The sequence below is a fragment of the Seriola lalandi genome, unplaced genomic scaffold (assembly GCF_002814215.2).
Source record: "Seriola lalandi dorsalis isolate HSWRI2012SDOR001 ecotype SW California unplaced genomic scaffold, Sedor1 jcf7180002052349, whole genome shotgun sequence".
In the NCBI taxonomy this organism is placed as follows: domain Eukaryota; kingdom Metazoa; phylum Chordata; class Actinopteri; order Carangiformes; family Carangidae; genus Seriola; species Seriola lalandi.
In genome coordinates, this window is record NW_019522902.1 from 71,964 (window position 1) to 99,648 (window position 27,685).

Sequence of the window (27,685 nt, forward strand, 5' to 3'; positions counted from 1 at the left end):
CTACACACACACACACACACACACACACACACACACACACACACACACATACACACATACGTGTGTGTGTGTGTGTGTGTGTGTAGCTTTCATTTAATATCCAGTTACAGTTCTTATTAATATCTTTTCCCCTTTTGTTGTACAGTTTGTTGCACAATGTGTTGTTACCATCTGACGATGCAGTACTAATTTATTTTCCATTCTAAAAAGTTTTCAGGTTAATATACACTCATTAAAACATAATTATGATTATTATATTCAATTTCTGCCAATAGAGCCCCCTAAATTCTACACTCTGGTACTTAGATTCCTCCAATTATCCCTTTTGTGGATACATGGCAGGTGTGTTGCTGCAAAGCAGTTTCAGTTTGGTGACTCCTCAAGGAGTGAAAGAAGTTGTGTTAGGTTAAAAAGGAAATCTTTGAGAAAATCCTTTGATTACTATTAATTGGAGCTGGATAAAATAGATTTTTCAATAATCACGTGTTTTATTTGAATGATCCAATATTCATTTTTAAAATTTCAAAATCAATCAAATCTTTGTGCCTTTTCTCTGTAAATATGTGCAGTGCGGTCTAAAAGCTTGAGACCATTTTGGGAAACTGTACATCAGCACTAAAAGTTATGTATAGGCAGTGGTCACTTGTAAGGGGTTCATTTAGGGCTGTGCGATGTGCAAAATGTCTAGAGTCATTACAAAATGCACAAAAAAGCTATTTCACTTTAAAAAAGGAACATAAATAATAGCTGGCTATTTTAGCCAGTCCCGTACGACAGTCTTGTGCTAAGTCAGGATGGTCAGTTGACACTGGCGATCTAATAGTAGGTCTAGCGATCGCATCTTTGAAAGGGAAGTTGACTGACCAGTGTGTGTATTTTACTTACTCCATCTCTGCCAGAGCTGACACTAGCTAACAGCTGTCTGCAGATATCAGGCTGATGTGTTGTCAAGACAAACAGTGCAGATGAATTAGTGAGCAGACTTTTCAGTTTTGTCTGTTGCTCAAAGTGATCATTAAAATGAATGTGCTCTATTTAGTTGAAGTATCTACTACTGACAGTCCATGCTTAGCTTTACGAGATGGTATTTGTTTTTGAAGATATGCATATTGATGATGTCCTTGTAAGTTGTCCTGGTCTTTTATTAATGTTGCTCAATTGTTTTTCATAAATAGGACATTTAAGATTCCTGGATAAATTCTGAGAAGTGCTATAGGTGACTTTGGTATTTATCTGATGTAAGTGAATTATCACCAATATAATCAAAGGCTAGTGAATCGAAATTAATCGATTTTGGACTTAATGGATGGAAATCGAATCAGGAGTTCATCGCCAATGTCCAGCTCTACAATCAATCTTTCAGTTTTACTACAACAGATTTCAGACATGCATCTCAACTATATTTTACTGTACTTTGTAAATTCATAACAATAAATAAAGGAAGTTAACACACAAGGCTCCCCCTTAACTTTCCTTGTGTTCATTTGCATTCTTTGAATTCTTTGAAAAGAAATATCAGCTTCTGTTGGTTGAGAGAAAAATTCTGAATTCTGACAAAACCTGTAGCTATAAGGATGAATTGAAAATTTGATCAGATATTTGTCATTGACACACTAAATCCTGATGACCCAGGAATATACTTAATATTGCCCATGATCTTTTGCATTTTTTAAATTTATTTTCTTTTATTATGCATTTTAGCATAGAATGCAGACTTTTTAGCATAACTGTAGGGCTGTAGCAATACGGGAATGGAGTCTTAAAAGTCGCTAATTTTGTCTTGCAGCTATATTAGACATAAATGTAAGTTTTAGTAAGATACCTTATAATTAGCACTTGTAAATCTTATCATTTGTGACATGAGGTGGTAATATTTACCTCCTCGTAGTCATATTGATGCAGGGGCTTTAGCTCAATGCGTGGAACCTGAAATGCCAGTAGTTAATGATGTCAGTTAAAAACTACAACACAGTAACTACAATTTTAATCTAATACTGAATGCTATGTCTTCTGTTGTCAAGCTACCAAATCCTTTTTTAGGTCCAATCCTTTTTTCACCAAATCAGTTATGATAAAAAAAAACAAAACAAAAAAACAACTGGTTTCTTATCTTCTGTGAGACCACTTTAACACTTTATGAATTACAGCAAAAATGTTAACTTCCCCATGCACTTAAAAAATAATACTGTACATTTCACATCAGTCTGTCAGTTTGAATAAGCCCCCATTTTAGTTTTCCATAGAAATTCCGTAGGGCATCTTTCTAGGTTAGTAACATTTCTGTAATGCTTGAATTGAATGCTGTTACATTAACATAAAGGCCATGTCATGCTTAAGATTAAACCTGTAATAGTTCATATATATTTTTGGCCACAGGGTAGAGGTGGAGTTGAACTGTAGACACAACACTGACTGGTTATCATCTCTGAAGCTGGCATGGCAAACTCCTTAGCAAACAGTTGCATGTTTATACATTGCATATAGTGGACTTTACTTAAGCTAAGGGCAGCGGTGAGAGTGAGCCAAAATAAGAAAGTTCTGAGCTGGAAAACCAAAACCATAAGTTGAAAGACTCAACAAAACTCTATAGTGCTGTGGGAAACTGCAGAGTTGGATGATGATTATCTATTGGTTCAGTCACATACAAGTTTTCATGTTAACCATTGTTGATATAAAAATATTGATTCTAGCCACTTTAAATTGAGATAAATTGTTCCATTTGTTCCAATCTCCAAGGAACGCTAATACATTTATCTATCACATACACAAATCAAATCAAATCAAATTTAAAAAATGTTTTGACTGTTGTACACTTTGAGACTCTTTCTTACCCCGATAAAACTGAGAGGCAATTTTCCTCCAGCCAGTGGCACAACCATTGTTGAAAATGTGAGTGAAGAAAGTTAAAATCTACTGTTTACAGGTGTGTTGAGTCAGAGAATTACATGTGTTTGGAGGTGAGATAGACTGAGTTAAAGTGAATTGAGCTGTGATGAATGTGTCTCACTGGAAGGCAAACCACATCTATGCATGTTTTAATACACACTCACGCGCGCACACACATTCGCTCAGATACTCAGCTGTAGCAAGTCCCTTTGTTTTCATCAGACATGGCATTGGCCATGGCAACAGGAAATTACTGTGTTCACAGCTCTAATATTAAATGACAAAGGAGAATGGGATTTGCTTCACCTTATTATGTTAAGCAAAAAAAAAGATTATGCACATTTCTATACCTGGTTTTCTAACGTTGTTGTGTTCAACACATATTCAAGATGTTAAATATTTTTACGACATTTAACAGTATCGTTCCACCCATTATCTACACCTTATATTGTGCTCAGGGCCCAGGGGACTGGAGCCTATTCAAGCACAAATTCAGTGAGATACAATATATGCCATTGACAGGGGACAGGGGACCAATCTATCGCAAGGCTAACACACCTATACACAAACACTCTGTCACTCGCATTCACACCTGTGGGTAGCAGGTGTTCCCATGTCACCTGACCTGCATATCTTTGAAGTATAGTAGAACTAAAGCACCTGGAGTAACCAGTACAATGTATTTGTTGTTTGCCATCCATATATTGTGTGCAGAAAACAAGGTTTGTCTAGACATTAGGTGGAGCTGTCAATGCTGTTACTTAAAGCAAGTGCTTTCAGCAGTGTCTTTAACAACGTTGGCTTTTTGATAGAAGGCAGCAACGGCAGACTTGCCAAATTGGTGCCTGGATTTTTTATTTGGGTGCTTTTTAACTGAACCAAAATGACCTCTTTTTGTGTGAAGCAAAGTTGCCATCTTCTCCAAAAAGGTCAACAAGAAAGTTCAGCATCTTGCAGTTAGCCATGTCCACAGACTCTGAAAGGGACTCTTGTTTTGCTCATCTCTATTGTTTGCGCTCAAATCCCCTCAATGATGTGGTTGAGGAATGGCTTTAAATGTGTGAAGCAATAAATACATTAGGGTGGTATTTGCTGATGAGAGTCCAGATCAATATGTCCTTCCTAAGCATTTTCTAGATTTATTGGAAGCCTCATAATGAATACCTGAAGCATACATGAGCTCTGAGTCCTTGAACCCTGCAGACTACAGAGGCCATGCAGTCAGACTCATCAGCTTAGTGCCTCCCCCGCCTGGGTACACTCTGCAGGTTAATTACTGAAGCTTACTTTCTGTAGACCTCATCAAAAAAGACCAGGTAAAATTGAAGTGGTTCTGACAATTGTAAGCCATGTCTGCCTATATTCCTCACAATCTTTGCATCTTTCAAAACTCCAAACTGCTTACCATAACATAAGTTGCCTTTTAATTAAATTAAACTATATCAGTAAACTTGCCTAACTGAAACTGGCTACCTGAGACCTTTTAAAAGAAACACTTATCTTTCTGGTGAATTGGAACAGCTTGGATTTCCTGACAGTGTTGTGGTGTATTAAATATCTTCCCATATCATGTTCTGATCCGAGCAGATTCCTACATAATACAGCTACACAATATACAATGAAAATGGTAAAGCCAATTTAATAATAAAAAAAAAAGTTCAACAGAATAATCGCTGTGTTATAAGAAAATAAACTGTCACTCACAATTTCTTTTTTAAGGGTTCCTTATTCTGTTTTGTAGATCCTATAGTAGTATCCCATAGGCATGTAAACTAAATTTTGCAGCATGACATGTATTATTGTAACATTGTGACTACATATATACTAATTGTTATCAGTTGGATATATAGTGCAAGTATTCAGACCCCTTCAAAAAAAATGTTCCCCTCATCAGTCTACATTCAGGATGCCAAAACACAAGTTTTTGCAAATCAATTAAAAAGAAAAATTGAAATATCACATTGACACAAGTATGCAGAATGGTTGGTTTCCTTTCAGACATAATGCATAGAATTGGACATCCTTCTAGATGTTCATCTCCATCTTCAGCATCTCTGAAGTTCAACCAGAGTGATCATTGCATTCTTGGTCAATTCTGTGACAAAAAAAAATTGCAAATTTTTCTAATATTGTGTTTTGGCTTTATCATAATGGGGTATTCGAGGTGTAGATTGATGAAACTGATATAGATTGACACTACATTCTTTACTTGTAACTTCTCCATATACTTGAGATTTGTTATTGTGGATTAGAGACTCTAATAGTTTTTTGCAAATCATTTTTGTTAAAACCAAGTCCAAAACAAAAACAGAAATAAAAGTTGAAAATGTTTCATCTGATGCACAGTGAAAATTTTGAATAGTCTTTGTGTAGTTTATTCACAAATTTTTCATTGAGATAGGTCAGACTCATGGAGTGGTGCACAAGCTGCCCTTGATCTCCATTAGATGTCACATCTATGATATGTCTAATTTACAAAAATATATATCGCTTCGACTTACTAACACTAGGAGGTTTCTCTTCTTGCAATCTAACTTTGTGAACATAACATGCAGAAAACTGCAATTCTTTTCCCTCCAATAGGTGAACAAGCTTTTACTTAGTATCTTTCATCAGTATATGAAAAGATGACTCTGACCTTTATGCTTTAACAAACAATTCATATTTTCTCTAGATGAGGTAAAGTTTATGCTTTGATCATGAATATATCCACACATAAATTGCAAAATGCTTGGCTTATCTAACTTTCCCGGTGGGTATCACCCAGCCTCAGTTTGTGAAACTGTTACATTTTGAATTTGTGGATTTATCTTCATTAACATGCATACAATCTGTTAACTTTGAAACCCCAAAGTTGTACCTGTGCAGGTTGTTTCTGCATGTCCATTTTGCAAAACCTCAGGTTAAAAAGCCAGCTTTTTAAAAGTCCTTTCAATTCTACTTGTTCCAAAAAAAAAAAAACAAATCTGAAAGTGTTGCTTGCCTCACAGTACTTAAATGTAGTGAGTATAGTTTCAATTTATTAAAACTTTTAATTAGTTGAGCAACCAAATTAATAATTGACCAGTGTCAATGTCATACGGTCAATTTGTCTAAGATGCTACAGTTATTACTATTCTTCAACACTTGAACATGAATCCCAAATCTTATACAAGGGAGGAAATGCAAGTTTTGCTATTGTTAATCTTGTATTGATTTTTACCAGATTTTATATAAAAACAATGTGTTGCCATATTGCAAAACACCATAAAAATGTAGTTCAGTGGAGCCTTAAATGACAACTGCAAGCGAACACCCTGATGACTACTAGGCACCTAATTCATAATCTTAAATTTTATCAGAACCTTGATGTCTGTGAATATCTGTGACATTTCTCAGTATGTTGTTTTTTCATTGCATGACAAACCCATTGAAATTGAGAGTCGGTTAATCAATTATAAAATGCATCTAAAACATTTGCTGCTGTCATCTGCTTAAATGTGAAGATTTAACTTTTCTCTGTTGTAGATATCATTAATAATTCAATACCTCTGAGTTAGGGTTATTATGTTAGACATTACCTTGGGTTATAGGAATGCTTGGATGGCCATTTCCACTATTTTCTGACACTTAACAGACTAAACAACTAACCAACTGATTGGAAAAATATAAATGGTTTGTCTACACTTATTTAAATTTAAATGTTCACATTCATAACTGTAAAAACACTCCATCACTCTGCCTTAAGGCAGGGTTTTCAAGGTTTGGTTTGGTATAAGGATAATACTTTGGATCCACTCATTTGTTTTTAGGGGTCTGCAGAAGTTCTTTCTACTTTTTTGTGAAACATGAGTTTTGCATCATAGATTTTATTTTAAATCACATTGACTTTTAAACTTGATGATCTAATCATTGTGTTGGTGTCGATTGGTGGTGATTTAAACTGTTATTAGAAAAAACATCACATCAGAAACTGAACATGTATCATAGTTTTCACAATATACCATTGCATATCAACTTTTTGATTTGGTGGGATTTTTTCATAAGCTTAAGATTTATACATTGAACCCAAATGTAAAGAAAGACCAAACCATGTTGTGAGCACCCATCATTTAGCAAACACTGTGTAAATTATAACCATTTTATTTAAAAAATATATGTTTTGAGGGGAAAATGTTTTTTTTTCTTTTTTCTTTTTCAGTTTGGCACATCTTATCCACTATACAGATATGAAATTGTACATATTACAATACAAAAGGAAAATGGGAAGAGAAAAGCATCCATTTTGCACAAAGAGGTTGGGTAAGAGAGAGGGGATTGGTTCACTTGTTTTTTCTTTTTTTATTTTTAGGCAGGGTGGGGACCAGGACTAGAGGATGACAAGAGGAAACAAAAACAGTTTACAAAGAGCCAGAGTGCAAAGGGATGCATATTTCTACAAATTTTGTGGATTTTCAGTCACTTAGTACAACCGTTGTCTTAAACAGTGAAATGTCAAATGATTGACAGAACTTTATAGGAATTCCACACACATCCCCATTCCTGCGTTATCAAAAATGAGGTCTCTCCATAATGTTTGCTGAATGACATTAAGAAATATTCAACTCAATTTTGACTTTTGAACATGCAAGACAGATTAGAAGGGCAATAGTAAAAGCAGTGCGAAGCTGGAAGAAAATAAAATTAGAAAGAAAGTGGAGGTGCTTGGCTTTGGAAATCGGTATGATCAGTGTCTGCATGTTTTTCATTGAATTCAAATGTGAAGTGTAACAATTTTTGGTTTACACGCTTTCTTAGAAGATGTTGTATGCATCCTATGAGCATGTGCAGAGAAACATTGACATAAACATTCATTTAGAAGTTTGAAGCCAAATTTGAGACAAAGCCACAAATCGTACCCCCTGGCTACCTCTAGGGGGCACCAGCCAACCAACCGCATCCTAATTGCTCAAAACCTATATTTCACTTCAAGATGCTATTCTCTCAGAAACATCTTGCCATCTTGATGGACTATGTTAAACATAGCCGAAAGTTGACTTGTCGAGAAAATGCCATCTTCCGATTTCCAATGTGAAGAATTTTCCTTGTATTTTCACTGTTGTAACATTTGACAGCTCATCAGTTCACTAGTAGTAAAACTCCTGCTGCTGTGTGGTCAGTGTGCATTTCAAGCCCAAGGTGCTATCAGTCAGTATTCATCATTCCATTCTCCACTACCTTTACTTAGCCAGAGAGATGCTCGTTGGTTGTGATAAACTACGACATTACCCCATAGTTGCCCCTCTCCATCGTCCCATCAATTCCTCTCTCTTTCACCCTGCCCCCACCACCAAACTGAACACAAAGAAGTGCGGAGCTGCGGCAGCAGCTTTAGTCTGATGCTAATGCACATCCTCTCCCTGCTGCATACAAATGTGTCCTGACCCAGGCTTGCTGTTTGCTTATCACTGGATCTCCATTTGCTTTCAGGGTATTGACCACAGTTTAACTTGACACTCATGACTGCTAAACAAGGAACTGCTTTAATATTTATTATTCACCCTAACCCCATTTTAGGACTGTAAATGACAACTCAGTATCCCTAATAAGAGCAGTGTCTTAAAATAAAAGGTTCAATGATGTTTTTGTGTGGTGTGGAGGATGATTCTACTAGAGCTATTTTTGAGTGGCTGAACAAGCTAAATGTTGCTGGATCACTGGTGTGGGTGACAGAATATTAGATTCTTTTTGCCTTGCCTTAATTGGTTCAATCTTGAGCCTGTCAGTCCTGATTAGAGTGTAAGCAGTAAAGAGCCTGGGCCACTGAGAAAGGTTTTATTTTCAGAGTGAAATACTCTCCTATCTGGAATTTGCGCTGTTCAGTACCCTTTCACTTGCTACCCTCAAATATCACACTAGCTTGTCTGTATATTGATCCTGCTATATAATAGCAAATCAAGAAACTGTACTTCGTATGTGAAACTGTTCGAAATATTATGGTCACAGTGTGCATTGCATTTTGATGCTAGAGAATCCATGTACTAGTCATGGAACATTTAAACGTCTAATAATTTTGTTCTTGATGTCCAATGTGAGGAAGACATCCATTTGTTTTGCTAAGCAGTGTAGCATATTGGAGATTAACTACAGATGAACAGTGCTTAGTGTTTCCCACAGGTTGAGAATTTATTTGTGGCAGTTGCCCCCCATGGGCTGGAGCTCCAACCCCCAACAACTTGAGAGTCAGCTGCAAACAGCATTGCAATTACGAGCTAACATCTGATTAAAGAGGTCATTTTTCCAATTTATATAATTGAACATAAATTTACCATTCCGGCAGTCATTTCAGTCAGTGTACACTTTTAGTTGCATTTGCACTGACACATTTTTGGAAGAAACCCAAATTCCAAAACAAAAAATTATCCTTTTTCTTTGCTAAGGACAGCTATTTTTGGGGTGGGCTGTCCAAATAAATTCTGCAGGAAACACTGAGAGCCTTTTGATCTGATGGAAGGTTATAGACTTGCCCAATTGACTCATTTCTGATTTGGCAAAAGTAATATCATTAATGTATACTGAATAGAATTGTAGGGTCTTCTCTCCTCAAGAGAGGATTTTTTATTGGTAGCAGAATAACAATAATGACATTTATTTTCCAGTTATATTCTGAATTTGAGTTTGGTCTTAGTAGCCTTTAATGTATAATGTATACTTCCAAAACAATGAAACTGTAAATCAAAAACATTCTGATAACTGATCCAATTCATTTGACCCAGTGATTGAGAGATTGGCTTACAGTGCCTGTGGTGCATTTAGAAACATGATTTCAAATATTTTACTTTGTAAAAGAAATAAGACGTAAATCACATTTCTCCACTTAATGTATTCCTTTAGCAGAGGGCCATTTGGCTAAGTATTTTCTCTGTGCTGCAGAATATAGAGACAATGTGGAGACAAATCTCACAGTTTACAATTTTCTTGTTTAAAATGATTGCCCCCTGCCTGATATGAACAACCTTGCATTCATAGAAAAATAAATTTGTGACTATCTCTACCTCATCCCTAAACTGTCATGTCCAACCTCTGTCATTGTAGCATTCAACATTTCTCACATATTCTCAAATCTCACTTGTAGAAATTATGCTTTTTACATTAACTGGAAAAAAAATCAAAAAAGCAAACCCTGTATCATCTGAAATGGTCAAATGGCAAACCATATGCTCTAGGAATAAATAAGAGTTCATACTTCACACTCTTTGTAAGGCAGTTGCTGACACTTGCACTGCCCATAGCCATTGATGATTACGAGTGCCCCTTCTTCATGGCTGGGCTCATACTCATTATAGGGTACCTGTGTAGCTAGATCTGCCATAGGCTGCCGCTGCTGGGTCCTCATCTGTCTGCGATTCTGTATAGCCGAACAGTGGCGTATCCGACGCAGGGTGGGAGGGCAGCACTTCCGTGAGATATACACAACAAAAATGATGAAAAAGAATGAAAATAGAAGGGCCATAGTTCCAATGATAACCCTATGAGTCATAACAGTGTTGTCCATTGCTGAGAAGTCGTCCGTTACAGCTGCCTCTTCCAATGTAGCGGTAGTTGCTTGAGCAGTGCGTGGTGTTTGTGTTGTGGTTGTTGTGGTAGTGACTGTGGTAAAGCTCCCAAAATCCTCTGCATAGTCCTGCGTGGGGGTCGGCTGCATAATTCCAAACAAGGAGCTTGTGATCTCTGCAGCTGTAGTAGCGTCTGTGGTTGTACTAATGGTCTGAACAACTGGTGCTGAAAAATTCTGGCAAAGCTGGAATCCATAAACAGCATCAAGTATCTCCTCACCTTGGGCATATTCAGGACTATGGCAGAGAATGGAATGTTCCCACCTTCCCTTAAAGGTGCTTAGCCAAGTGGCCAGAGAGCAAATCCTTTTGGTACATTCCCAAAGGTTGCTAGACAGCCCAATGGTGCCCAGAGACTGCCACATATCCATGACTTGGGGATCCAGGCTGCTTAGTTTGTTGTTATCCAGCAGCAAAATCTTTAAATTTGGCAGCGTTTGAAACACATCAGCTGTCAGGACACGAATTTCATTTCCTGTGAGGTCCAGCTTCTCTAAAGTGGTCCAGGTCCACTCCATGCCACATGTGAGGTTGCTGATCTTGTTCCATTGAAGATATAGAAACTGCAGGGCAACAAGGCGAGGGAAATGGGCCAAGTTGATCTTGGTCAGTTGATTGTGCTCCAAGTGGAGCTCTTTAAGCTTAATGAGCCCAGCAAATCCATTCCGAGCCAGACTCCGTAGACGGTTGCTACTCAGGCCAAGATATTCCAGGCTGCGGCAGTCCCAGAATGCCCGAACAGGTGTGGTGCGAAGTAAATTTGAGCGAAGATGGAGTATCTGGAGCTTCCTCAGTCCATGAAACAGTTCTGGTTCCAATGCAGTCATCTGATTGAAGGACAGGTCCAGTATCTGGAGGTTGATGAGGTGGATGAAGGTTGTGTTGGGCAACTTGGTGATACGATTGGAGCTCAGGTTGAGGTCCTTCAGCTTGTAGAGCCCTTGAAAGGCATCCTCTTGTACTGTGGTAATCTGGTTGTGGTCTAGATGTAGCCAGGTGAGCTGGCTGAATCCATAGAATTGATCAGGACTGAGCTCAGTGATGCTATTGTGGCGTAGTGACAACCCCAGGGCCCCCTTGTCCACACCATCTGGGGGTGCCTGAAGCCCCTGGGTGTCGCAGTAGAACTGCAGGTCCTCACAGCGGCATTTTTGAGGGCAGGTTGTGCACGATGCAGGAGGCAGCAGGCACACGAGGAGCATGCTGATCACACACAGACACAGAGCCGCTGGTGCAGGTCCCACCAATGGCCACCTTGAATGGAAACCTGGGTGGGTTCAAAGATAAGAAAATGAACTGTGGGGCGGGAAAGCTAATCTCTGCAGAGCACTTATTACTAATTCATGGTGGCGATTGTGCTTTTTGTGTGCTCTTGTTCTTTCCCATACATACGCCGGTTTAGGTATTTTACATTGACAACTTAAACAAACACGATTTCTTTGAGCTTATGGAGATATCATTTACTTTGACATCCAATGATCATGAGCTGGACTTTATTTCCACTCCTTTAATTATATTTTTTTCATATTTTGTGCTCTGTAATTTAATGCTATAAACACTAAATTTCTCATAACTGTCATTTATCAATTTTGTCATGGTTTTTTTTTTTTTTTTTCCTTTTTTGAGCAGCACAATTATGCTGTTGTACTTTGAATCTTTAGGTTTTTCCTTTTTAAATCAATCAAGTTTTTTTTTTTTTTTTGTGACTCAAGACATCTGGTATAAAATACTAATGGTATTTAAAAAGTATATATTCACAACTCGTGTGTCAGTGAAGAAAGAAAATGAAGGACAATTGCAGTAAATAGACTAGACTGAAGAGCTTTTAGTCCTCAGCCTCCTGTGCTCTTACTTGTATTCCCTATTCATGTCCCGACCTGCCGTATAAAGGGGCTAACTTACCCATTCTTTTGTGCACATCGGAGGCTGCATTCAACTGTCCTTTTCCGCAGACTCTTGGAGCAACCAGATGGAAGAAAAATCCAAAGGGAAAAAACCCTTTTGAGTAAGCACAAAAGGAATCAGCCTCTTTGGAAATAAAGCAATTCTGAGCCCACCCAAATGAAACAAAATATGAAATTCCATGTCCCAAGATTGTGTTTATTCCTGTTATTTTGCTCAGAGTCCTTTAAAATCCAAGCTCAAAGAAAGGGTTGAATCTTTTCCTTCATCCCACGAATCCTTGAAATAAATATTTATATATATTTTTTTTTAAGTTGATCAGTTGCATCCAGAGCGACTCCGGTGAACAGACCCCCCCCTCCTTCTCCTTTTTTTTCTTTTTCTTTTTTTTACCCTTTTGTTTCCCTTCCACCGCAATGATGTCAGCTCAAATGGTTAATTGAAGATCAAGCATTCCTCTTTCATGGCTGTGCTCTTCCAACCCTAACTTGTTGATGGCAGCCAGAGATCCTGCTTCCGATGCCGGCTCAGTCTCAGCATAGCCTCTGCAGAGCTGTGAGCGGAGCCCTCGTCTGCTAGCTGAGACGCAGGGAGAGAGAAAAAAGCAGAGCAGGGAGTCAGGGATGTTATTCTGAGCTTTTTGTTGCAGCCACTCACTGCTACAGAGTGGTGGCAGCCTGGCGTCGATCATCACTACTGTTTCTCTCTCTCTTTTTCCCTCCCACTCACACAAACACCCTCTCACTCTCTTGCTCAGTCACTTGCTCTCTGCCTCATACACACTGCTTGTGCACCTCAGTCTTCCTCCACCTCCCTCTGGCATCCCCCCTTCCCTCCCACTGGCTCGTCACCATCGGAATATTGATATCTTGAACGTGTTGCAGCAGCTTGCTGTTGAAATTAACCACAGCTGTAAATCTCAGCTTCGCCTTGCCGTTGTTCTACATGTGCTATGTATGAATATATACCCGAGACATAAACAAAACAGTATAACAAAGAAAAATATTGTTTGTAACATGTGGCTCTAGACAAGATAAACATGGGCAAGATTGAACAAAGGTGTGCTGCATTGCCATAGGAGTATGCTATAGCAGTGGTAACATAGGGTGTCTGGCTTATATTCATAATTTACATATCGTGAGTGCAGTGCTTTAATTTGAGCACAGGCATATGATGTATGGCCAGCTGCTCTGAAGTTAAATTAGGCTAGCTTTTAACATGTAATAGACGGGGCCGAATACTTGCTTGATGGTTTGATACATAAGGTGAGATCAAAGTAACTAAAATGCTGTTAACAATATTTCTTTGATATTGAGCAAATGGATTTGATTTATGGTTTTGTTAAAAGCAGGATATATTTCAGCACCATTTAGAGTGCTAAACAGAATGTGATGTCTGTTCTGCACTGCATGAAAATTCAGACTTTTCCTTAATTATTTAATGTGGGTGGAGATGGGTGTGAAAGTAATTGCAATGAGCTAGATTTAAAGCAGTTTAAAGCTGTCATCCCTTACTTCACAAAAGCATATTTTACATAAACATAACCTCAGATTGCTGGAGATAGCCACACCCCACTCTACTTTTTTCTTTGATTATTTTACTGTAATGTTATATGACATGGATTTTAACTCCTGTTAAATTTCCACTGTCTAACTGAAACAAATCTTTTAATTTTATTATTGAAAAGTATATACTGAAGAACTAAATTAAAATCACAAAATCACTGAACTGTGTAGACAACCTAAAAAATTGATGGTACCAAATTTTACTCCTAATTTGACCCAATTAATTTTATTGCATAATTCTCAGATCATAAGACAACACATGCATCTGGCAGTTACTTTTGAGGTCAGCTGACCAGCATGCTGCTGCCATTCTCCACATTTATTGTGCCAGATTACATGTCTCACTGGGACGCCTCAGTAGAATGTGAGAGTGGAAAACATGGGGAAAAACCGCTTAACTCTCAGGGGGCATGATGGATATTCCTTCTATTTGATGGGTGTTAGCTTTCCATTTGGACTTCAAGCTGTTTAAAAAGCATTAGAAAAATAAATAGATAAACAAAAAATTATAAATGGACATCCAATTAACTGAACTTGCAGAAATATCAAAAAGCAATATCACAGAACTCAGTGATCATTTGACTCTCGGAGCATACTTTATTTCCATTGAATTTTTCTATAATCCAGTGGACTAGTGGTTTTGTAGAGAAGGGATGTTCCTAAATCTGTCCTGAAGGAGATGGATAGAGACTCACTTGAGTATCATAAAAGATGCCGCAGAGAAACTGCCTCCATAATAAGCACCTGAAGAAGTGCTTTAGAACCCTCTGGCGTGGAAATGAAATATAGGCTAGGCATGAATGAAATAGGATTGAGAGAGTAGGGGCAGAGCAGACTAAAGCCCTACCACAGCACTGCATCCAGTCGGCACAAAATCACAGGGGATTAGTGCCGTTGGAGCCCCCCAGCCCCTAACTATGCACACAACCCCCCAATGGGCAAGGGGCAGTGGGGGATGGGGATAGGTCAGTGCCACCGCCATCCATGGCGTTATGTCGCAGTTGATTTAAGCATTATAAGTGGGATGAACAGCCCAGAGTCCAACTGGATCTTTGCCTTTTTTTCTGTTGCCCTTTCCTGTTCATCTAATTTTGCTCTAATTTTATTATTCTCCACTATCTGTCCATCTATCTGTCTGTCTCTCACTCTCTTTCTCTCGTTCGCTCCGTCCCTCCTGAAAGTTTTAGATGTTAAGTTTTTGCTTGAGCAGTTTGCAGAATGTGACTGAACATCTCTGCTCTCAGTAGGGACCAGTGGTTAGAGCTTTGACTCCTGCCTAGTGCTTAACTGTGTGACTACTGCCAGTATGTTGCAGTGATACTGTACATAATTTACACATTTACCCATGTGGAATAAATTGTAACCTTTTAATCAGAAATTTCCTATTGAATATGAGAAAAAATACAAATGCGGACAAGAGATTAGAACATTATTTTCAGTTTTGCTTAACATTTTTTTCGGTTGTCACAGCAATTAACGTTTGTACAGCTGCATTTTATTTATTAGCAGTAGAACATGTCCACAGATATAAATGTGTACTTTTTCATTTTAGCTCTGGATGTCCGTCTGCAAACAGATTCCAAGCTGGTGTGTTTCATACCCTTAAATGGAGATCTGTTAAAACACTGGTCTCAGGTTGAAGGGGATGAACACAGCTATTTGAAAATGCTGACATGATTGTCAGCATGTCAACCTCTCCCCAAACATAGTCAGTCTGTCAAGTGTTTTTGCTTGGTAACGATGTTAGGAAGTCAACTCTTTCTCACAAGTCAAACCTTAATTGGTTGAGAACAGTGTTTCCAGGTTTCAGAAAAAAAGTTTATGTAACATTGAGCTATACGAATAACTTCTTACAGTACAATTTTAGTTAGGCAACTGGATAGGCAAATGGATTTTAGAAATAATAGAAAACACTAAGACAAACCTATTTAAAATTAGGGGTTCCCAAATCATCAAATTTTATTAGTCCCATATCCTTATTTGAGATGTTAAATATTTAGAATCGTCACATGTTGCGTTTAAAGGTTTACTCTAATATATTGTGCAATTGTCTCTACAGTACTCACAGTTTGCAAACAACAGCAGCACTTTTAACATTTCAGTGGATGTGGTGCGCATGGAATGCTGCACTGATACAGATGCAAATCAGTTGTTTTTTAACCCAAAGCAGCTGTTCCTTTTACTGATGCAATGCTTTCAGTGTGTGTATATTATTAATTGAAATGGTTGGCCTTTGTTTGTTTGTGTGCTCCATAGTTCACTCTCAATGCCACGAGTTAGAAAATGATTCCTGTGTTTTACAGAGAGCAATCGGGCGATTTTGACAGCTGGTCTACCCAGAGCACAATGATTTACAATAAATAAAAGGATCAGAAATGGATCAGGCTGCATATCTGCAGAGCACTAGCTGCACTAAAATTGGAATATCACCTCTTCTCTAATTCAAACTTACAACAACATATGAATGAACGAATGAATAATATTAATTTATTTTTACGTCTAGTCCTTCACATGATGCAGCCCTTATAACTTTATTCGAACATATTAATTAATATCAAACTGAACATTCTGATATATATACTCACCAGCATCTAACAGCATGGTATATTAACCTCATGCAGAAAGTTCTTGAAAGAATCTTTTTCATTTTTTTTTTTTTTTTTTTTACAGCTGACTTGCCAGTTTTTAATCTTACTGCAGTTGCACAAAAAGGCCACACACTGCAGTTCTTTTTAGAGAAACTACTGCAAATTCTATAATTTTAGTTAGCAAACACACACACAAATGTTAAAACAACATGTTTTAGTTGTCCAACTACCCTAATTGTCTAAAAAAGTTAAAGAAAAAAAGAGAAAGCAAGAAAGGGATCGAATCAGCTAAAGGAACCATATAGTAGAGATACAGGTTCAGTAACGTATCCTGAATACACTGTGTCTGTAGATTCGTTCCTTTTCGCCTTTATTCACTATAGTCTGTAGATTGTTTAATCTTTTCAGACTGAGACACATATTGTTTAAATTCAGTGTGATCCTTGCTCTCATCACAATGTAAGCATCCACAAATGATCTGTTGAAAACAGCTGTCACTGTACTAACTCTTTAACTCCTCTCCCATGTTCATGGTTCAGGCAGGAAGAAAGGACAGGAGTGATGCTCTGAACACAGCCATCGATAGGATGACAAAGAAAACCAGAGATCTTCGCAGACAGGTTTGTTTTTTTTAGTTTTTCTCTCTCTTTTTTAATTTTTTTTTTCCATTATCTCTTCGACTTCAGTATTTGCACTCACAAATATTTTAATGTAAACAACATATAAGCTGTATCATTTTCTCACAAGGAGCAAATGTTTATCTGTAGTTCGGCTAATATAGTGTTTATCTTGTATATGAAGGGATGATATGCTATGTAGTCAGGTGAACAAGCTGAACTGTTAGATGTCAATACATATACACAAGGGGATGTATTATTGTAACAGTGCTGTTTCGTTTCCTACTTCACAGCTGCGTAAAGCTGTAATGGACCATGTCTCTGACTCATTCCTGGAGACCAATGTTCCCCTCTTGGTCCTGATTGAAGCTGCGAAGAATGGCAACGAGAAAGAAGTCAAGGAGTATGCACAGGTGTTCCGTGAGCATGCCAACAAGCTGATCGAGGTAATGTAGGATTCTGATGTGACCCAAATATAGAACATTTTATATTTTTCATCTCCGTCCCATTGGTCATGGACATTTTAACTTAGCTTATTCTAAAAATCAGTCTTCATCCAGCTTCTGTGTTCTCTCTCTGTGGCTCTGTGCTCAGAGAATCCCTCGTGATACAACTTTAGGATTACAAGGTCTCTGAAAACTGCAATCTGGAATCTTTTTTCCCTAATGAAAACAAAGCTGTAAACACTAAAATTATTTTCTGTGGTCGCTGTCTTCGTCTTTCACTGTGTGTGTGTGTGTGTGTGTGTGTGCGCGTGCGTGCGTGCGTGCGTGTGAGAAAGAGAGACATACAACACACACAAAAGCTTTCTAGCAGCATTTTGTAAATTGAAGGCGATGCTGACTCTAATCTGATGTTGTGATGCTATAGTGAGCAGACAAACAGAACATTGTTATTTGTGCTTATAGCAACAAATCACATTTTTAAGCAGAACTAAAAGAGTGAAACAATCACAACTCAAGGATAAATGCTACCTCTGGAAAAATGTAATCCTTGCCACAACAGATAGATGTATGACTTCTTACTGACAAACTCCACGTGTGCTATAGTTATATTTACAAAACCAAATATCTTGAAAAGGACTTACTGCATCCTGCTTCTTTTCCTTTACTGCAGCTGCCCTCATGTCTTAATAGAGCATGCTTTTTGAAAAGACGGTTTTTATGTCTCCAATGCTGTATACATAGCAACAAGAATGCAAATGCAAAGGTAAGGCAAAGTGATAGACTCAATGAGCAACAAGCTAACAAAAACATCATCTGTCATTATTAGTGGTCACTCCTTCAATTTCTAGAATGCCTGTGTTAGAGCATCATGTGCTGACATTTGAAAGTGACTTCTCCCCATGGGCAGATGACCATGAGTGTAGCTGGATCAGTTAGTTCAGAAAGAGAAGGGCAGCATAAGCATTTACTGTGAAACCGCTGAAGCATCAGAGGGAAAAGGGGACCACACTGGGGAGAAGACCCTTAAGTAGTTCCTGAAGGCCAGAGTGTCAGTAGTGGCATTAGAGCATGACATTGATGGACTTCCCTAATGCTTGCGTACTATTCCTGCTTATAACACTTGGATGAGTAATACAAAGCAGAACAGCTATGGTTAAGAATTACTCATGTGACGGATAAATCGCATTAAATGAAAATACTTTCCCAGTTGCTAAATGCAGTTGGATATAATGAGTTCTCACAATTAACATTGAAAGAGGCAGTTCTGTGGTGTCCATCTAAGCATAGATGATAAAGGTCATAAAAGTGTTTTTCAGCTGTGCATGGGACAGAACAAACTTTACTCTATACACCAATTAAATGTAAACAATGAAACTGAAGGAAAAATGTACTGCAAGAAGTACCGCCATACATTTCACTTTTCGCTATAAGTGTTTTAGACAAAATATTTTATTACCAGTCCAATTTACATGTCTACCTAAATCACTAGCTTGATTCCATTCTCAGTATGATTCATCTGCAAAAGTATTTTTTGTCACATATAAAATTAGGATTGTAGTTATATATCCAAGGAGCACCATTGAATAGCATATAGGTGTTGTGTCTTTAGAATTGGCCAAACATGAATTATGATGTCTGTATATGATGCATTGAGAAAAAAGGGATACTGATTGGGTGAACAAAAGTTAAATTAAAGCTGCAAGCAGCAATGAACGGGCCCTCGCACTCCTGCGCAACTCGGGGGGTGCTCGTCAAATGAGGATAATAGAACACAGTATGGACACAGGTTTTGGTTATAAAATTATAGAATATTATAGATCGGAGCTGCACAATTAATCAAAGTATAACCGAAATCCCAATATGGCCAAGTACAATATCTAAATCACAGGAGCTGCAATTATTTTTTGATAAAGGTAAAATGTGTCACAACATTGTTGTCCTTTGTTAGCACCATATGCATTGTGGTGCTACAGAGATGCCTGGTCTACAAATCATATTCTCCAGATGTACCAAAATGTGTAAACATGTTTGTTTGGTACAAAATATAACAAAATCACTCATCATTTAAAAAAAAATTTCAGTCAAAATGAAACACAAAAATTACCATTCCAACTGAAATCTCAAAATCTGCCAAAAATAATCGCAATATGATTTCTTTTCAAATCGTGTAGCCCTATTAAGGATGATAAAAAATCCCAACATAATTCTGCTAGTTACACTGTTGTAACCAATAAAACTCAAAGCATTGTACTAAAAACCATGTACTGTAGATGGTTCAAAACCCCTCAAGGAATCTGTAGTGTGTTTTTTCTTTTTTTTTTTTTACTTGTAAGCGTTTGTTTATCTTGGGTAAAAATTCTTAGTGGCACAGTCAATTCACATTAAGGCACCACTAAAACATAAATGAAATTCATAAACACATTCAAATAACATTTCAAGATAATACACACACAAAAAAGACATTAATGTAGACCGTAGAATTAATGTTAAGGTATGCTGAGATGTTAAATGAATTCCAGAGGAGACGTGATTGCATCCAAAGGCAATGTAGAGGCAGAACAGACGCAACCAGCCATTGATTCATTTTTGCCATAGTGAACTGAGGCAGAGATGTGTCTCAGAGTGTAGTGAGGATTTTATTAGTAAATTGACAAACGCATAGTCTCTCCTCTAAAATACCATTTTAGGGTTTCAGTTACGCAATAGTCAGTTAAAGTTGATATGGTAGTAATTATTCCAAGTGATTTTATTGTTTGTAATGAAATATGAGAGGGGTTTGATGCCAGAATGCATTCATTGTGGCTAGGAATTGCGATCTTTTATGAGCAGCCAATGTTACATTTTATCATTTTTAAGTGAACAATCAAGCATTGAATCATTTTTTATGAAAAATAGAGATGCACTGATTGCAACTTTCTGGGCTGATTTATGGACAATGATGGATTATTATCATTATTATTGCTATTACACTATTGATGGCCATTATGCAAGGCACGCCAGCAACGCTTGTGGTGGGGACACACGTGTGCGAGATGCAGTATATCTGTCTTGTACAGGTGAGATAAGTGATGTGGCACTAGTTTTAGCCACTTTGCTTTTGCTATATTCTTTAAATTTCTCAGCGAGGTAATTGTGTTCGATTAAGTTTGTTCCGAATGTTTTTGTGGTTATTCCTCCCTGATTTCCTTTGGCCTTACAGGTATTACAAATTGTGAGCTTTTTGTCTTTTCTTCATTCACGGTGAAGAACTTCCATGTTGACGGCATGTTGGGTGTGTCTGTGTGGCTGTGTCGTTGTGTGCATGATGTGAACCATTGTTTAGCCCATGAGGGTAATTTTGACCGGTATTCTAAATTTGATATCTGAAATTGATCAGCCGGTCACCAATCGCAGACTTTCACACTGCAAACTGGCCTTTTCCAATCGGCAGCTGATCGATCAGTGCATCTCTAATGGAAAATATGCCTGTAGAGCAATTCAACATTAATGCAGTCAGCTGAGCAATAGGTAAGTCACAGTAGGACTCTTGGCTTTCACCTCTGACTGAAAATGGTTGACATTTCCCTGCAAATGCATTGTGCAAAGTGGGTATTGAACGGTATTGTAAGTTGCTCAAGAAAAGAGCTTCTGCCAAACACTACAGATGTAAATGAATGATGTTGCAAGGCCCAGAGTGAGAAAAAACAAAATGTTTGGTTATTTATAAAACAAAGCCAGTGAATATGTTGGAAATGTAATATGTTCTCTATTCAGAGTCAGGAACAAAAAAGTGCCACCAATCTCAGCCTCTGTTTGTATGACATCATGAGTTGTGCAAGTGTAGGCTGCCCAAAGGCAAATGGTCCATTACTTCACACACATTTGTATGAAAGCAACATTATGACTGACCCACATTCATTTGTAGGCCTCTTCTCTACGCGTATTTGTCAGAACATCAGTCTTTTGAAACCTAATGTCTATATCATAAAATAAAGCTAAATTAAAAGCTTCACTTAATGAGTTTCATTTACTTGCAGCGTAAAAATCTTACTGATAGCCTTTGTGGAAGCTATCAAACAACAGCCTGAAATTGTATGATAAAATTCTCTTCATGTCTGAATGAATAAAATCGAGATTATTTTACCTGACAACAGAACCCTTCAAATGTAGTCACATTGGAAAGAAAATTATGGCAATAGAGGTTGATATTGACATTTGTTGCCAAATCTAGTGGTTTAATGGTTTTCCAATGTTTGTAGGCCATTTAAGCAGTGAAATTCATCATCTTAAGAGCAGAGGAAAAAATAGACTGAGCTTAGTGTTTTTACCTCAAGGCCATCTTCTTAAAGGTCCCAGTGTGCCCAGGACGCTGTGGAGATTTCAGCACTGAGTTAGCAGAGTGAAAAAGTAAACTGGAAAGGCAGCTGAATAAACAGCAATCTGTAATGTCCTCATCAGATACTGTAAATCCATTTGAATGAATTTCTTGTGACAAAAAAATAAGTGTCTCTTCATCCTAATGAGAAGATGTTAAGATTGATAGCTGAACAATGGTGGAAATGATGAAATGAATTAAATTTGACTTACATCAAACTCTTTACCAGGCAAAAGGAATGCAGTGACATTAGATAGGAGGTTTGTTAATGTTATGTCGATAAGTAGATTATTGCTTTGAGGGGAAATTGTTTTGATTATTAATTTTGGAGTGAAAAGTCATAGTCATAGATATTTGTAACATGACAAGTCAAGATGTAGAGATACCAACATCGAGTGTGACCAGTGATCCAATGGAATAATGTAATCAGCAGCTGGAAGCCAGAATTTACTGGGAGAACCGTGTTCTGCATTTGTAATTCTTTATAGTATAATTAAACTGGGATAAAATCTTGTTTATCATACATGTTTACAGGGAAATGTACATATATGAAGCAATGTACAAGTTTTTCTGTTAAAAAATAAGACAAAACAAAAATAAGATTTTTAAGCATAACTGGCCTTCAATCAAGTTTCAAACCTTTTTACTAAGAGAGCTACTAAAAAAACTACAGCGTCACATTTTTACCTCTGATTTTATTTAGCACAACGATGACATTGCATAAAGTATTTAGCTTCCAAAACACATTCTCCTCCTTTCCCCTCCTCTCCTCCTGTCCTCCTTCCTCTCCTGGCAGGCAAGGGGAAATATTTACGATCTGGTATCTACCCCTGTCTGGCTGTACTACTTTAGCTTTCTGACTGCATTTTCTAAGCATTAAAGTCTTTTTATTAAGAAGAAAACAAATGATTTTGCATGATATGTGAGACACAGTGTGATTCATTGAACGTGCTGTTAGTGCATAATTTCGGAATAATGAGACGGTAGTGGTACACGTTTCTGATCACAACAAGCTCTGTTTGTCATCTCATCTATTTTAATCTGTATAATATGCATCACATTATACATAGTTGCACACAGCATTTCTACGAAGCCAGTGTGCACTGAATTGTAGTTAAAGAGATAGTACGGCAAGAATTGTATACTGTGATGGGGCCATAATGATAAAGATTTGTGTATCTGCACAGATAGCATAATTTAATTGCTGGTCCTTCTGCATTTCAAGTGATTTGACATTGATGTTTGTTGTCACTGAATAAAATGCATATTCTTGAACAAGTGTAGGTTTGTATATAACTATAAGACTGGTGGTAATTGTTTGCACAGACTTGGTAAACTCCGACTCCCCTGACACTTTAAATGGTATGATACAGCATGCCAAGTGGAATGGTGTTAGTTGACTTTAGGGTAGAATTTTCTTATTTTGCTTCCTCTACAGTCCCTTTATTCTGAAATGGCTGCTCTCCCAGTGGTATCGTGGTGAGAGTAAGAGGAAACCTTATGTGAAAGATCATGAAAGTAAAAACACAGGTCTCTCAAAGTCCCAGTTTTTCTTTATGTACCCACTCTCTCACCCCTCCTCTGAGGCTGCTGAATGTTCTCCCTGTGGTCCCTGCATGTGTTTGCATAGTGATGTGGGATATGTTTATATCAATGTTTTTGTGCATCACCAGCGCACTGGCATAAATGCGTCTCATCAGCACAATTGTAGAATTCTACAAGCAAAAATCTTGTAGAATTGAGGAGAGTGATGAGGAGAGGATCCTTCATACACTCATCCACTCTGCCACTCTTGCAGCCAGTGAGGCATTCCACCACCAACGCTTTAAAGGAATTTTTTTTAACAACCAGAGTATTATTTATATAGATTTGCCCCACATTTCTATGCTTTTGTAGTAGCATTTTATCTACCAGCTTAAATCTTAAGACCCTAGAACTCAGTAGAGTTCAGTAGGGCAAACATGAGCAATCAGTGGATGGCACAAGTTGAATGAAAAATTGTATTTGTAACCTTGTTATTTTGAAGAGAAAATAATTACAAATATTAAGATTAATACCCAAGCTATCCATTATGAATATTCATTTGATTTTCAAATGCAAAGTTTGGCTTTGCCCAATCCGACTATAGCTGTGACTGCATGTAGTACTTAAATGCAGCGTATGATCATAACTGACAGTTCTGTTGCACTCAATTTTAGATGTTATTGTAAAAATAGAGTTTTGTTTACAACATATGAGATTCTCACTGCTTATGTTGCTGCGTGACCCAGATCTCAGCATTTGAATTGGTGAATATAACAGATTGATGGCTGCAGCTACAAAAATAAGGCCCAGGTTTTTTTTTTTTTTTCTTAAAAACCTTTCAGTCCTTGTTCCTGCTATAATGCAATCAGCCGTTGGTTTTTGCCTTTGTAATTGATTATGTTTCAGCACATTTTCTGTCTATTGGATAATCCTACTTTGGCACAGTTCCTCACATCCCAGGCATTCTGTTTCAGCATTGTTGCCAGCACATCCCAACCAACCAATGGGAATCTTCATAGTATCTGACCTAAATTTTCTGAATATGAGTAGAAGCATAATGTTACTGTGGAAGATGCGAGAATATTTACAAATAATTGTGGGAGAGCTTGATTTGTTGGTCAATACATGAAAATATACTCACAAACCATAAACGTTGGCAGCCACAAAGCAAGACTTGCTTACCTCAGCACTCCAGCTCTCACTCGACTGCTCGGTTTTTGAAAGTGTCAGGAATATTTTCCTCTCTGATTCCAGGAGTGTAATGGCAATCTGGCAGCCTTGTGATTTAGTCGCTGAGAATAACCCAGTCCTTGAGTTAGCAGCTACAACTTATATTTGCATTTTGAGAAAATGAACTATTTTTTGGGAAACAAATACAAAACTTTTATTTTATCTATTCATTCAGCAGCGTAGCTTTTGTTTTCCCTCCTACTTCTGCCTTTTTCCCCTCTGTGGCATCATATTGTATGATTTTAGCAGCTTTATAAATTAATCCTCAGCAGTGGGGTTGTATTCCACAGGGATTAGTTATGTTGTAGAGCTGCTCCATTTCTGATAGAGAAGAATCTCGAAACCAGGCTCCCTTAATGAACTTATTTAAGTTTAATTATGTATCTATGTATTGCTCTCTTTTTTCTCAAAATAATTCTGTGTCAGAGTCTCTGACTGGCTAAAAAGTAGATTTGTGTGTTTTTCTTTTATTCTTAGGTGGCCAACCTGGCATGCTCCATCTCCAACAATGAGGAGGGAGTGAAGCTGGTCCGCATGGCAGCATCTCAACTGGAAACTCTCTGCCCACAGGTACTTTGGTAGTTTTGTCGTCAACTTCTACCCAGTTCATTGATTGTGCACCTCTTTGAGTTTCTGCCAATTGTGTTTTAATACTGGCACTAGAGTTGGCAATATAAAAATGAAAGTTTATAAACATGGTGGCTTCACTTATTCATATACTACCCCTCCATCCAAAACGATCTTCCATGCATGTCTTAAAACCTGCAAATACATAATTAAATATTAATAAATATTTTTACTGCAAATGGTTTGACCCAACTCTGTGGTTTTAATTTCATATACATCATAGTGGATATAGAGCAGTCAGGTGGGGCAAGGGAAAAAAGTTGAAACATCAATACCTGAAGTCTTGCTGTCCATGTGTTGTGTCCACCATTGAACCCATCTTTCATATGTCTTACCATGCTAAATACCAGTCCCTCATCTGTACCTCTGAGCTGCGCCAGCTCTCCACTTTGCTGCCACTGCTCTTTTTAATCTCATCTAATGACTCCCATTCATCCTCAGCTTTGATACCCACAGATGTTTCTTCCTCAAAAACAAGCAGCTATTAGTTTTATTTCATTCAATCCTTCAAAACACCCTGTGTCTATAATCACTGCCAGGAATGAATTGGCTTCATGCTGCAGTCCCAACACTGAGGTGGAAGAGTGGGGGGCTTCGTGCAATCAACCTATGCAAATGTTGTGGCTGAGGGCTATGCTGTAATGGAGCTTTAATGGCTATAATTGGGTGATTACAGGTGATTAATGCAGCGTTAGCCCTTGCTGCCAAGCCCAACAGTAAAGTGGCCCAGGACAATATGGATTTGTTCAAGGAGCAGTGGGAGAAGCAGGTCCGCGTCCTCACTGATGCTGTTGATGACATAACATCCATTGATGACTTCCTTTGTGTCTCTGGTAAGTGCTATTCATTTGCATGTTACTGCCATGAAGGGACAAAAGAATGTGTTGTACTGTTGGAACGATCAGGATTTGTGATGTTTTGAAATGTGAAAACAGATAGTGCACTCTTTATTGGTAGACAACACTATTGGTTAGAATTAAGAGAGATTTGCACAAAGCATTTAAGACCTCTCTTAAGAGGGGTTAAAACAGCTGTAAAGGATCTGTAGTATTAGTCTCTTCTGATGAGAGCCATACATACCAAGGCTGATTGGGTTCCACGGAGTAAAGCATTGAAGCATCAGCAGAACTACGTCTGAAATTGACATCCTGTCACGTGTGTTAAAGCACACAAATGGTTTGTCAGGCATACCCTTAAAGAGTTCTCATTAAGCATTAAGCAGAGTGACTTCTCTCACCTCCAGCCAAGGACAGACTGTAATTTACACAGTGGACATTTGCATTTTACAGGCTCCCCATTAATAAGCAATCTGAGAATTTGTCTTCAGCCCTCCCCATCCTACATTTAAGCCTCCCAGTGGCCCTCTTAATTTCAGCCCTATACAAACACAGAATGAAGGTTGAGAATTTCCTCACTCTGTGTTTTGTCATTATTACTAATATGAACATGCTCCATTTTTGAATTTGCTTCTTTTTAGCAAGTCATGGATGAAATAAATGAAAATACCAGTATACCAGGCAGGCTGATGGCATGTTTGGAGCAAAGTGTTCATCTAATAAAAAGTATACACTAATAACTGCATCAATGTTCTGTGTCCCCAGAGAACCACATCTTGGAGGATGTGAATAAGTGTGTCATCGCTCTGCAGGAGAAAGATGTTGATGGTTTGGATCGCACTGCTGGGGCTATTCGAGGCCGAGCTGCCAGAGTTGTCCATGTGGTCACTTCTGAAATGGACAATTATGAACCTGGAGTTTACACAGAGAAAGTTTTGGAGGCTACCAAGCTACTGACTGACACAGGTACCACAGAAACATAATAATGTAATGAAAACCAGTGGTCTGTTTCTGCCAAAGAGACTGTGCATTTACATGTTCAAATTGTCATAACTTAACTTGGACAGACCATGATTACGTCTCTAGCTTTCGAATTACTGTAGCATCTATGTGCCTTATTTTTGTGATTCTGCACATGCCCAGTCATAGTTAGTGGATACACTCAAAAGGGAGAACCTATGCTCTTTGCTTAACAGCTGATGCGTCCATATCGGTGGATTACTCGTAAAGCCAGGATACAATGCACCCGACAGGGATGCCATGTTTTGGCACAGTGTGACGAGAAAGAGGGTCAAACATTCCTCCCTCTTTTTTTTTTAATCTTATTTCCTTACATGGTCTTTGTCAGTGATACAGGCGTAGTGAACATGTACAACCCCCTTGAATGTTTTGCTACTTGTTTGCTCATTATGGATTCAACGTGTATCAAATTGTCTGAACCTATCTATTATCTAACTTATCTTGGTATGGGTGTCCCATTTATGGTATTTCAAGTATGAATATTAAGTGCATTTAAAAAAGAAAACATTTTTGAGA

General features: G+C 37.9%; 2 protein-coding genes across 3 annotated transcripts in view; one reads left to right on the forward strand and one right to left on the reverse strand.

Annotated features, from left to right (window-relative positions):
* The window catches only part of ctnna1 (catenin (cadherin-associated protein), alpha 1), a 66,082-nt gene that overhangs the window by 23,645 nt on the left and 14,752 nt on the right, over nt 1-27,685 (forward strand). For both annotated transcript variants that reach the window (XM_023400408.2, XM_023400409.2), the window contains exons 8-12: nt 17,055-17,135; nt 17,426-17,578; nt 25,164-25,256; nt 25,990-26,146; nt 26,915-27,115. In XM_023400408.2, the coding sequence (XP_023256176.1) occupies nt 17,055-17,135; nt 17,426-17,578; nt 25,164-25,256; nt 25,990-26,146; nt 26,915-27,115 (685 nt within the window). The remainder of the gene's footprint in view (nt 1-17,054; nt 17,136-17,425; nt 17,579-25,163; nt 25,257-25,989; nt 26,147-26,914; nt 27,116-27,685) is intronic.
* lrrtm2 (leucine rich repeat transmembrane neuronal 2) lies at nt 9,052-12,941 on the reverse strand. Its single transcript, XM_023400410.2, has 2 exons — nt 12,363-12,941; nt 9,052-11,727 (listed from the first exon to the last, which is right to left on the reverse strand). Exons 1-2 carry the CDS (start codon nt 12,364-12,366, stop codon nt 10,085-10,087), a joined length of 1,647 nt encoding a protein of 548 aa, XP_023256178.1. The 5' UTR covers nt 12,367-12,941; the 3' UTR covers nt 9,052-10,084.